This window comes from Mytilus californianus, unplaced genomic scaffold (genome assembly GCF_021869535.1).
Source record: "Mytilus californianus isolate M0D057914Y unplaced genomic scaffold, xbMytCali1.0.p SCAF_5, whole genome shotgun sequence".
Taxonomy (NCBI): Eukaryota; Metazoa; Mollusca; class Bivalvia; order Mytilida; family Mytilidae; genus Mytilus; species Mytilus californianus.
The window spans coordinates 95,313,522-95,327,114 of NW_026262701.1; the positions used below are offsets into that span (position 1 = coordinate 95,313,522).

General features: G+C 32.1%; 1 protein-coding gene across 1 annotated transcript in view; it reads left to right on the top strand.

The window, feature by feature from the left end:
- Positions 1 to 13,593, top strand: part of LOC127700294 (hemicentin-1-like) — a 122,939-nt gene that overhangs the window by 59,803 nt on the left and 49,543 nt on the right. Inside the window, exons 7-9 of the mRNA XM_052203710.1 lie at positions 315 to 449; positions 5,529 to 5,553; positions 11,986 to 12,017. Coding sequence (XP_052059670.1) covers positions 315 to 449; positions 5,529 to 5,553; positions 11,986 to 12,017 — 192 coding nt within the window. The remainder of the gene's footprint in view (positions 1 to 314; positions 450 to 5,528; positions 5,554 to 11,985; positions 12,018 to 13,593) is intronic.

The window sequence follows — 13,593 nt, forward strand, 5'->3', positions numbered from 1 at the left end:
TACCCTTCCGGAGCACCTGAGATCACCCCCAGTTTTTGGTGAGGTTTGTGTTGCTCAGTCTTTAGTTTTCTATGTTGTGTTTTGTGTACTATTGTTTGTCTGTTTGTCTTTTTCTTTTTTAGCTATGGCGGTGTCAGTTTATTTTAGACTTATGAGTTTGAATGTCCCTCTGGCATCTTTCAACCCTCATTTACCTTAACCAACTGGTAAATAGTTGTTTCAATGTTTATCAATCAGCTAATTTATCGTAAGGATTGTCATTGGTTTATGCTGTAAATTTGTTTTACACGTAAATGTTGGGGTTTTTTTTGCAGTAGGAAACGACCAAGGAAATAAAAATAGTTTAGCTATTGGTGCAGGAACTGGTATTGGAGGAGCAATAATTGTCCTTATTACTATTGCTGTCGTTATTTTTTTCCTTCGCAGAAAACAAAATAATGACAAGCTAGGTAAGTTTGATTAAATCGGTATTGTGTAACATTTAAAGTATGCAAATACTTTAAATATTAAGTTCTTATATTATATTACACTTACGTCACAAATGTGAGATGTTTAAATGTAAACATTGGTGCATTTAGACAGCTACCGCTCTTTAAAAATAAAACTATAAGTACTCGTTATTAGACATTTGCAGAAACTAGGTCTATACTTAGGATTACACTTAGACTTATGATAACAGTTGACGAAAAACAATGGGTCATCTCAAAATATATAAAAAACAGTCAAAGAAATACATAGTAAAACATTTTTAAAAAAAAATTATATAGATAAGTCTTTTCTAGGACACACTAATGAATCATTGTCTTTGATATCGTCCATATGTTATAACCTGAAAATAGAGTGATTCTTTTTATGGTAAGGTTTTAAGTTTAGCAAAATCAGTAAAAAAACAAATCGTTCAGAAGATACACTACAAATAAAACACTGGGAAATGACAGGAATGATCATACAATTACACAATATAATTATCAAACCCACCATTAAAAAAAAAGTACCGGTCCCAGGATCAGGAGTAATTTTATGCTCTTGCTTTGAGATAACCAGACCTACCCATGATCATTTTGAAAGAAAAACGTCACTCAAATGCTTACCAAGATCTCTAAAACAATTGTACAAAAACGAACAACTTAGAACCCGGTTGTCATTTGTAGTAGTAAAATTCCACCTATTTGAGTACACAAATTCTTTATTTCAACATAGTCTGACGAATAGCTTGAATTTTATATTCAAGATTATGACAGTTGTTGTCCATTCGTTTGAATGGTTTGTGCTTTTGATTTTGCCATTTGATTAGGAACTTTCCGTTTTGAATTTTCCGCGGAGTTCAGTATTTTTGTGATTTAACTTTTTCCACATAAAGATGTTCATTGATAACGGTTTTGATTTTTTTTTCAAAATGGAAAACAATGTCTTAACATAAACATTATATATTTGAAACATGCCTCTTAGTTGATCGCCTGTTTCTTGATTCCAAAACTTCACAAAACTCCTCATAAAGAACGATACATAGCAGGATCATCAAGACTAAGCATCTTTCTAAAGTGCTGACTTCTATTCTTTCTACAGTAAAAGATGACTTTTAAATGTTGTGATGAGATACATTCAACCAGTGGTGTCAATCAGATGTGGATTCTTAAAAATTCTAAAGATCTACTGCTAAGTCTTTGATCACAATCTTTGCAATTTTGCAGCAACATTAATTTTTTTTAATTTTTCTACGCTTTATTCTATTATTCCCCATACTCAATTGAAAAATCTACTTTCTTATTTTGTAAAGAACCACACTGATTTTATCAGAAAATACACTAAAGATGATATTATCAAAATGCTGGACTTTTTGATCGACAATATATTTGTTGAGTTTGGTGGATTTATATTTCAACAGACAGTCGGTATTACAATGGGTACAAATTGTGCACCCCTACTTGCCGATTTGTTTTTGTACTCGTTTGAAACAGAATTCATTCAGTACCTTCTAATTGACAAAAAAAGAGCAACTTGCGAAATCCTTTAATTTTACTTTCAGATATATTGATATCCTATCACTCAATAACCCATATTTCAGTCAGTACTTACATCTAATATAACCCAGTGAACTTGAAATTGAGGATACCACTAATACTAGAAGGACTGCTTCATACCTTAATCTTTTCCTCAATATTGACACAGATGGACGACTTCACACTAAAATCTATGACAAACGTGACTATTTTAACTTCCAAATTACCAATTTCCCATTTCTCAGCAGTAACATACCCTCTGCCCCATCGTATGGTGTTTACATATCTCAATTGATACATGTACGTTATGCACGTACATGTTCACACTATACGGACTTCATACAAAGGAGTGTGGTCCGAGGACACCACTCCTAAAGAGTTATGAGGAGGAAAGATTAAAAATGACTCTCCGTAAATTTTACGGACACCATCACGAATTGTTTAATCTTTACGATGTGTCTGTGTCTAATCTAACTAACATTTTTAACACGTATTAGATTGTTGTTTACCATCTACGTCGTCTGGTCTGCTAAGTACCGACCGTGACCTATTCCCGAGTATGACTGTTTTGCCGAGTGTGAACTCGCATTGCTTTACGACGTATCTCGGTATTTATACATCCAACATTCATGTATTTAGTTATGATGTTTCTTTTGTAAGTCTGAATGGATATTGTGTTTAGTATTATCGTTTGTGGTCTGAATTCTATTTTCATTATCTACATTTATGTAAAAGTTAAGATAATTAATCTTCTACTTCATTTATATGATTTTTGGTTTAAAGTAACTATATGCACAGGATTAATTTCTATTAACATAGTTTTCATTTAGAAGAAAACCCGACATGGTATGAAAACCCAAGCAATTACACCATTACAAACACAATTCTAATTAATATCCTTGTCATGGTTAGAAAATACATAAAATAACATCATTACAAACTCAATCACAATTTCATATTCTATTTCTAGAAATTTACTTGTGATAAAATAAACGTCACAAAAAATACGTCACTTTTTGGGGCATTGATACATTCGTGTGACGCATATTTCATAATTCTATTGTGGTGTACTGGTGTACTGTCGTAAATTCAGGGGAGCTGACCGTTGATATTCTGTAGTTTACATGTTGAAATGTACTATTATATTAGTCCTGCGTGTTCTTGTGTTTATTTTTACTGTATTCATGTCACGTAATGTTGTCATTTTAGCGGTATTTTTAACATTGGCATATAAGCGGGACGTTTTGCTAGCCATAAAACCAGTTTCAACACAACATTTTTTTCTTAAAATGTCCTGTACCAAGTCAGGAATATGGCAGTTGTTATCTAATAGTCAATTTCTATGTATGTTGGCGTTTGTTTTTGTAGCAGTTCAGTGTTTGTGTTGTTCCGTTGTTATTCTCTTATAGTTGATGAGTCTCCCTCGGTGTTGGTTTGTGACCCGGGGAATTGTTTTCGCTTAATCGATTTATGACTATTGAACAGCGGTATACTAATGTTGCCTTTATTTAGTCCTACTGAAATTAAATTCGAATTGTCCCATTCTAGCCACTGCAAAAAAAAAAAAAAAATTTACAAAAAAAAGCGAAAATGTTTTTGCACGTCTCATGTAACATTAATTAAACGATAGATGTCTGTCAATTTTATCAAACTCGTACATTTACAGCAAGTTCAACCTGGATAACACCATGTACAATATTTAATGGGTACAAATCAATACATAAATTGCTTAAAAACCCAGTTGTTCAACTATTGAAACACATCATGGAACTTTGTTATAGAACGGCGTTTTGAGACGACCGAAGATTTAAATGCAACATGAAAGTGTAATTGTAATCTTAATCATTGATGTATAAATATGAGTTTCCGCAAATGTCTACTAAGAGCAATTTTTATGTTAAAAGAACATACATATACAAACATTTATTGTTAGTTGTCTCACTTTGAATCATGTGTTATTGTATAATTTGTGATAAAGAATATTTCTTTTCTACAGTGTATAAAAAGTGCGGATCCTGCAATGCCAATTTTACTGTATCTGTGTTATATTTCTATGAAAAATGACGAATAAAAAACCGGAATATTTATGAATTTTTTATAAGATAAGAAATGATATAAAATGTATTGTTTTTATAAAATCATAATAAAACCAAAGAAAAACGGACTAAAGCCATACAGGTGTGGAATCGATACACAGTTTGGTATATATTAAGAATTTGTCAGCAATAACCTGTACATAATTAAAAAGAAGCAGTAAAGTTAAATTTTTAGAAAAAAAATCTTTTTGACATAATCATTGATGTTGCATAACACATAACAGGTTTTGTTAATCAGAGCGCACAATAGATCAAGCGTCTTCGTGAAGGGTAATAGAGTAAATTATCTCCATGGTATTAACCAATCAAAATCTGGCATTTTGACATGAAGTATAAAAATGTCAGATATTGTAAGACACATAATTCACAATAAAATTTCATCGCACCCATCAGAAATAATCACACTAACAGTGATAATAGACTTCATTTGTAGTTTAACTAAATCGCTCTAGATAATCGATATGCTAGATTATGGTGCTTTCATTAAAGACAATTGGACTTTAATCATGTTATTTTACACTGAAAAGTAATATTCTAATGAAATTGTGTTAAAACATGCATCACATCAATTATTTTGAATTTTCAAAACATAAACAAATGCAGTGTTTTACCATCATCCTTTTTACTACGATATTTATACTCGCGTATGACAGTGATCATAAACTTCCTGGATCCGGACTTTGCAAACACTGCTCTATATCAGTTCTTTTTTTATATACTACTGTGTTTGTCAATTGATTTTATTTTGTTCATTGACAAGATTTTTTTTAACGCAAAATTGCGTGATGTTGAACAACACGCCATTTGAATTGATAAAGACAAAAGCAAAATCAACGGAATAACTAACGACATTGAACATTTTTTAGTACTCAGGCATTTGTAGGTAAACAAGACTCTCAATTCAAAATGGCTCAGAAAAATACGAATGCTTCAATCCGTATCTGTATTACTCAGTATTTCTATATGTCGAAAATCCAAAGAAATATATCTTTGCGAGAAAAACATCTAATATCGTTATCATACAGATAATGAAAATGCATAAAAAGTATCAATGAAACAATGGAAAATAAACAAAGATCAAAACTAAATATTGATCGATACAGCTACTCATAAAGCCAATAGAAAAATGAGGGGGGAAAATAAAATGCTGTATGTATGTAATCAACACAAATGGTTGATACTACTGATACTATAAAAATAGGAAAATGCTGCATGATTGCCAATGAGGCAACTCACAGCCTTTAATAATTATCAATGATACAATGAAATTAAAGTTAAACAAATAATGTCAAAATAAACAAACACTGGTAATATAACATTTTCTTCGTTTATCAATTTATGATGTTAATATCTACATGCGCGCGTGTGTGTGAGGGTGCGTGTGTGTATGTGTGATGTTCTGACTTGTCTTTATATTCAATGTGTATTTCAGGACAGCATAAAGAACTGATTAACAGGTAACAATAACAACAAAAGTCTTCTTACGCTTATTAAACATCTGATAATGCGGACATTTTACAATTTAGAAATATCTAATAAACATCCTTTATATTGTTGGTGTAGAATAATTTCACAAGTCGATATAATTTAATAGTTTAACCTATGTAATTTCGTCGTGGTCAGTCTTTCAATCAATTTTTAGACACATCAACGGCGATTCATTCACGACTATTGAGATGATTCGACTCCGTTCAAATAAAATCTGCTCAGCCGATATTCACAATAATCAGAAACAATATTTATACATTCATAACAATATATCCATAATAATCTAAAAATGAAATCTTATATAAGCGCTCTTCGTGAATAAATTCACCAAATTGAAAACCAAAGATGCATAAACCTAAACATTTGAGAAACTGTTTTGACAAAACGGACATAAAATGCCACATTCATATATAAGACCAACTTTGCTTTGAGGGAGTTGAAATCATTTATCGACAGAACATTAAAGAAAGGTTTGTTATTAATCATAAGTTTGTATCAACACACTGACTTCTGAGCTGACAATACCCTCGTGGACAAAGTCCACAAACAGTGGTATCGATCTGTTTCTGTTAAATCAAGAAACAAAATTGTGCGTTTGAAGCATTTTTTTTACAAAATATAAGATATAACCTTTAACAGTTTTAACGCTAGTACGAATTGTTTTCTTAATATGTGGTTTTTAGACATTTCAGAGACAGCAATCAATGTCTTGTTCCAGTCTGAATTTTAGTGATTTGTATTGTTCTTCCCCAAAATGATTGTTTTGCAAATTTTCCATACGCTTTGAACAGAATTCAAAGTCCGTGATTCATATTGTAGGAAGATTGCCACAATTTAAGCTCGAAATCAACGGCTCTGAGTGTAAAGCATATGCAATTTTTAAAACCATTAACACCAAAAAGGGTCTTCGGAAATTTCTAATGGTATAGATATAATGATATCAGAATTACTTACTCGTAAGATGATTGAGTTTAACGGTTGATTTTGTCAGTTTTTATGGACTTTTTTTAAAAACCTTAGAGTTCGTTTTTTTTTGTTACTCTTTTTGCAACTATCATACATTAAAAAAAATGAATTCGTAATTTGCGATATACATATACAGTTTTTCACATTAGATTGATATTATACATTTGTTCTGATAAAGCGGGCGTATACAACAATATACATCATAATCAATCACTCATGAGGAAAGTATAAGCATCGAGCATTGTACATTTGTAATAGGCAATAATACATAGTGCAAATTAGGTGATCACTCGCAGCGTACTAAGGAACCTCTACATGAACGATAATTTAAATGTAAAACTTTACAAACAATTACGGATAGTTTAATAATTTAAAAGTGAGGGAAGACAGAAAGGTCTATCTAAAATCATAAGTAAAACAAATTCATTGTGTAAAGTGCAAGTTTCACCTTTTTTCTAATAGTGTGTCCCTTTTCCTTTCAATAAAGACTGTAAACTAATCGTATTCCATAATTGAATTGGATTACCGTTTACCACAGTATAAGCAGTATAACGTCCATGAAGAGATGGGTGCAGTCCTAACCTGTACAGCAATTAAACTTGAAAACCAGTCAATTTGACTGATCAAAGTTAACCTTTGACAGGTCCAAGGACTGCTTTGACCGGTCCTGGTATCAAAATTGATTGTTAACTCAAAAAGAAGACCTGGTCCTGGGATTTTTTTATTACTGTCGAAAGAGTAAACTTTAAACAGATCCGCTTCTAAAGCTAACTTCGAGGCCAGTTATGCATAAGTTAATTTTGACATTGACAACACCAATCGAACCAGACCTGTGCTGAAGTAAATTTGTGCTGGTGTGCTCAACACTAAGTGAAGTTGTGACCTGGACTGCTCAACATTGATTGAAAAATATATTCCTAATATTTTTGTTTCTCGATATAAGCAATACGGTTTAAAATATCTTTGTGATCTGTTTTTAAACAAATCGGAAACTATTTGGTTACAAGGTAATAGCAAACGTGCATTGTGTATTTCAATAAATATCAAATTTTCAAGTCATTTATATTTTATATAAAATGTGAACGTTCTGATACGTTCAGTCTGTAGCAGTCCGTGTGCATTTTTAAGCTTAAAACTAGATTATCAAATACATGGCATCGATAAACACTGTCAATAACCCAGGGAACGGAGATTGTCAAACATATATATGATCAGTGAAAACAATATTTGTGTACAGTAATATAAATGTACGATCAGCTTTAATTATCGTCTGTTTATTGAAAAAAAAAAAAAAAAAATAAACCGCCACTAAAATCAGTAGTTTGATAAAACATGTTTCTAAAGATGGTTTGTATAACACATATGTTTGCCTGTTTCAATTAACACTATCAATGTTTGTACTTAAGATATCGATACATATCTCAAATCAGAGAGCCAGCATTTTATCTTTTTATTCAAAACACGGAACCGTCACTAAAAATCAGAAGTTTTGACTTCTCAAGCTTGTTTGTATAACAAAATGGGCATGTACCGACTACATGTTTTTACTTTATGATGCAAGTTTATGGCGGAATTGTATAACACAAATGACAGCAATATTGGAACACAATAACTCAATATTTTGACCTGATAAATTTTGAGTGCCAACATTTCCTCTTATTCAAAATACTGAACCGTCTCTAAAATTAATATCAATCAGCAGTTTTTTCACATCTCGGGATGGTTTGTATAACAAACAAAACTGAACATATGTGTCCCTCACAATGTAATTGATAAAGCAGTATCATAAATCAGTAAATTTGCTATGGATGGATTGTTAAAAACATGACAGCAAACTCGGTACATACTGATGACTTCAAAGTTTTGCTCGCATCAACTTAAACTTTCGAGTACAAGCATTTCCTGTTTTATTCATAATACTGAACCATCACTTAAAATTAGTAGTTTTGATATATCAATATGTTTTGTAAAACAAAAATAATTGCCCCCATAATCCAGCGCTGACCATATTATATGTACTTTATAATGAAAAACTCATTGCGTTATCATATATCGGTAAAGGTGACTGTGCATAAATTGTATTCCCTAGAGCCAAATCAGATAATCGTTTTCGACACAGAATCCCAAAAGGTGTTACCAAAATTGACCAGGAGGTTCAAGAGTACTCAAGGAATTAATAGCAAGATAACTTGATAAAAAGTCATTTTGACTAGAAAAAGTTAACTTGCAACTGGATAAAGGACTGATTCACTGGTTCTAGAACCAAAAGCAAGTTAACATAAAATGCAGACTCGGTCCTAAGACTGTTAAAATTACTGCACAAAAAGTTAACTATAGACAGGTCCGCTACTGAAGTTTACGATGCAAATAGTCCTGCACTAAGTAAACTTCGACCTTGAAAACTCGATTGAACCAGAACTAGACCAGTTATCTTTTGGATTGTCTACTCAACATTAAGTTAACTTGTAACCAGGACCGCTTTACATCAATTGGTAAAATATTTCAAAATGTCTCTGGTTTGCGATATAAACAATACAGTTTAAGTACATATTCAACTTTGATTGGAATACATATTTCACCGTGAACTGCCTTTAAACAAATTTAAACTCAGATAAGTCAAACACCTAAAGTACATTGTATAGTTCTATAAATGACAGACTCTTCGAGTCATTTGTATTTTGTGAAAAAATATTTAAATTCTGATCTGTTTTAAAATAAGCAGTTTATATAACTGTCGCAAAAAAATCTTTAGTTTTCATATCTGATGATGGTTTGTATAACACAAATATTTGACCGGATCATCAAAAACTGACAATATGTGTACTTTATTATGAAAATTATATGGCAGTATAAATTAAATCAATAAATTTGTTACTAAGGATGAATTGTAAAATACAAATGACAGCAATATAATTACACAATGACTATAGAATTTGGTCCGCATCAATTAAGAGTGCCGGTATTTCCTCATTTTATTCAAAAACGGGGTTGTAGTTTTTATACCTCAGGATGATTTGTATGACAAAAAGGGTTACTTCATTATTTAAAACTGACCATATTTGCACTTAATTATAACCAAATTTGTTATAGACTGGTAGATATTTACCCCTTTTGGGATTTTTAGTTCGGAGCGGTTTTCTAATTTGGCCACTTCAATAATGACTCTGCCGAATCAGCGAAATTCACGAGAAGGTCTAAAAGTTAATCGGAAAATTATTTAACACCCAGGCACTGTCAAAATCTCGTTAAAAAATCTGTCAGAAAGCGTATCGTAAATCCAAGGCAAACAAAGTCATTTACGATGATTTTACTGTTCCATCATATAAATATAGTTTTCAAATGCGTTGAAAAACCTGTGTATCCGCCTTCAAATTTGAAAAACAACTTTCCTTTCTTTTATGATACCTGCATGTTTAAATATGTCGATCAACAACTGCGACATTCTATAAACATTATTTTATTAATACAAGAATAAAAAAAATAAATTTTATTGTGTATACATATATTTAAAGTGTTAAAAGAGTAAAGTGTTTTGCTCAGCTGTACTGGAAAAGACAATACGGACATTATCGTTTATATACTTAAAGATCCGTTCTGATATGAAAAGTGTTTAACACGACTATCTGTCAAAAGCAGATCTGTCCTTATGTCTGGTCAAGAGCTGATCTTTTTCAAGACCAATCTAAAGCATACCTGTCGACAGGTCTGTTCTTGAGAAGACATATCCTCAGGACTGATCAAAAGTAGACCTGTCCACAGGTCTGGTCCAGAGCAAACTTGTCTATAGGTCTGTAGCGGTTCTAAAAAGCATACCTAGCTCTGTTTTACCTCCGATGAAGTGGTATGATTGCCAATGAGACATCTCTGCTTGTCTGCTATACATTTCTTAAGTTAACATGTAAAGCGGTCAACAAGTCTGCTCCAAGTTAACTTTCGTACAGGAAAGGAATGCACCCATCTGAGCATCCGGTCACTATACACTTTCATTTAAGGATTCTGTCGAAAATATTATCGTAAAACCAAAACATAAAAATGAATTTCGGTGAAAAATCAATAACGACAATCTGTTCCTTATGTTTTGGCAGAAGCTGACCTATTTTCTGGATCGGTCAAAAGCAAACCTGTCCACAAGTCTGGTCTGGAGCAGATTTGTCAATAGATCTGTAGAAGAAGTTAACCTGTTAAACATTTCTTAAGATAACTTGAAAAGAAGTCATACAGACTGCTCCAACTTAACTTTTGTACAGATTAGGACTGCATCCTTCTTTGGCAATCGCAGACCGGTTCTGTCACAATTTATATAGCTAATTCAATTATGACTAAATATTTTGATCATGTAAACTTAAAAGTTATCTTTTAATATAATTTAGTGTTGATCCGACTGGTCCTTAAGGTAACCTAAAAAGCATGCTCGGTTATAGTCGCTTAGGGACTGTCAGGGTTATCATCGATTAAACAATTCCTTACTGAAGTCCTGATATAATAAACTTTACGTCGATATCATTCCTACACACAAGTTAACCTTGACACGGATAGCATCGATTAAACCAGGCCCTTTCAAAAGATTACTATGCACCGGGTCTGCTCGTTGCAAACATAGCTTTTGATAAGGACTGCTTTGTAATTAAGCAGGGCATAGATGTGATCCTTACAATACACTACTGCAAATGATTTTTGAAAAGGAACGACTGAAATCACTAGCTACATGTTTACGCAGTCATATATCTTGAAAAACCAGCGGCGACCTCTAACCTGTAATAACCGACAGTGTCTTATTGCTAAAAGTGACATTTTGTGTTCATGCGATTCCCTCTTTTTTTTAAAACTTGATTTGTCTTCTTAACTACTGTTGCCTTGATTAGTACACAGAGAATATTTTTCAGAACAAAATTAACTCCTAATATGTATGCGTAGTATATATTTATATACGATTCCCGGAAGCTATATTGACAACAACAAAGAATGCCTTAATTATTTATCGGAACAAAAAATAATACGGTGACCTAAAGTTGTTAATTTCTGTGTCATTTTGTCTCATTGGCAATCATACCACATCTTCTTTTTTATATAAACAAAAATATCCAAGGTAAATTCAAAGAAGGGGAAACCAGACAAAGTCAAAAGTCAGACTATATCAGACAACGAAACGAATTGAAAACAATTGTAATATGCAAAGGGAGCGAGAACTATATTTTGCGTTTTATGTGCTAAGGGAGATAAAAGACATGTTAATATGACTGCAGAAGTCATAAAACATACTTCGATTTAGTTTGCGACTGATAAAGGTAAATTACTGTTCTACTTCAAATATATTAAGTTAACTTGGAAAGTAACCACAATTACTGCTCTAAGTTGCCTTTCGTACAGTTTATGATTGTATATATTTATCTATTTAAGACACTTTTATAGATTTAAGACAGCGTTATATTTTACAGGTCTGTAACAAAAGCAGAGGATAACGATGACGGTATGTACCTGAAATTTAACAATTACGTGTAATGGTTATAGTAAAAGTATTGTCCGTATAATGGGCCTTTATTGTATAATGCTTCTAATTAACAAGTTAGACACACGAATTAACTAGTGAAGCCTCAAACTGTAATAGCTTGTAATGATTTCGGAATTCGAAGAATAATTCAAAATACACATAATTCAATGTGTCTTACATACATTTTCTATATTAAAATAGATTAGAATCGGCGCATTATTAAAACTTCCTATACGAATCGGACAAGTTGCACCAATGGTCGTAGTTTATTACAACAGGAAATGTCTTCGTCATGAAAGTATGGTTTTTAATCTAATTGCGCATAACAAAATTCGCCTTAAGCTTTTTTACCTGCCAACTATTTGTCAAGATCGTCAGCCATAAAATGGTTTAAACTGTGTAATAAACAAATAATGATTAGAATAACTCCTACTGTCGAAACAGCAATACGAAAAATAAGTATCACCTATGAGCATACCATAACCTTTTCTTTTTTTTAATAAAGGCTTCTGGAAGGAGTGAAAAAAATATTCTGAAATTCGTAGAAAATTAGAGACCCCTTTTATGGTAGTGTTGTCAACATTTCTTCATGTTATTCAACATACTGAATCGGCATTGATAGTGTTGATATCTAGGATTGGTTTGAAAAACAAAAATGTTTGCCTGTATCGATTAACATTGACCATTTTTGTACTTGACATTGTATGCCTAAACATAAATCATATGCCGTTTTCTTAAATCAGTCAATATGGTAACTCAGGAAGAACTGAAATATATATAGATATGACGCGATTATCTTTATATCTCACTAAATATTTGTTTCGCAGTTAATAACATTGCTAACTGTTTTTGTCTCGCCTTGACGGAGTCAAAGAGCGAGACATACATGTAAGTATGCCATTTCCGGCGTAGGCGACGACCGCGTCGTCAACAATGTATTAGTTTGTGATTAGGTCAGTTTTTTTGGGAACCACTAGTGGTAGGTCAATGATATTTGGTTTTCAGTTGTATAACCATTGCCATATCTCGTTTCCATGGAGATTATGTGGCCCCACTCCTCAGTCATAGTCTATTGACTTTGAATATTTGCATAACTTACATGTTTAAATGATGCTATTTCAATTTTAACATTTGCATTTTACTATGAAAGTAACAAAAAAGGCGAGACATATCTCTGTGTTAACAGTTTATTCATCTTATTCACCGGACTGAACAGTGTCAATCATCAGTGTGGATATCGCAGGAAGGTTGTTTAACACGAATGATTGCACCGCAACAAATAAGACTGACCTAGTTTGTCCAAAAAATTAAAAAAAGAGGGGAAAAGAAACCAATTAAAAAAATAAACAAATCAATATTAGTAGACAGTTGAAGAAATTATAACAAATTAAGTTGAAGTTAATAAGATTTATCAAATGAAATAAATCAATCAAATAAATATTGATATAATAGATAAACTGTCCATAACTGTCCTAGAAATATAACTGTTACGATCTGTCAAAGGATAGCATGAGTTTAGGGGAAGAACTGTCTGAATTAGTTTTTAGAAAGAACA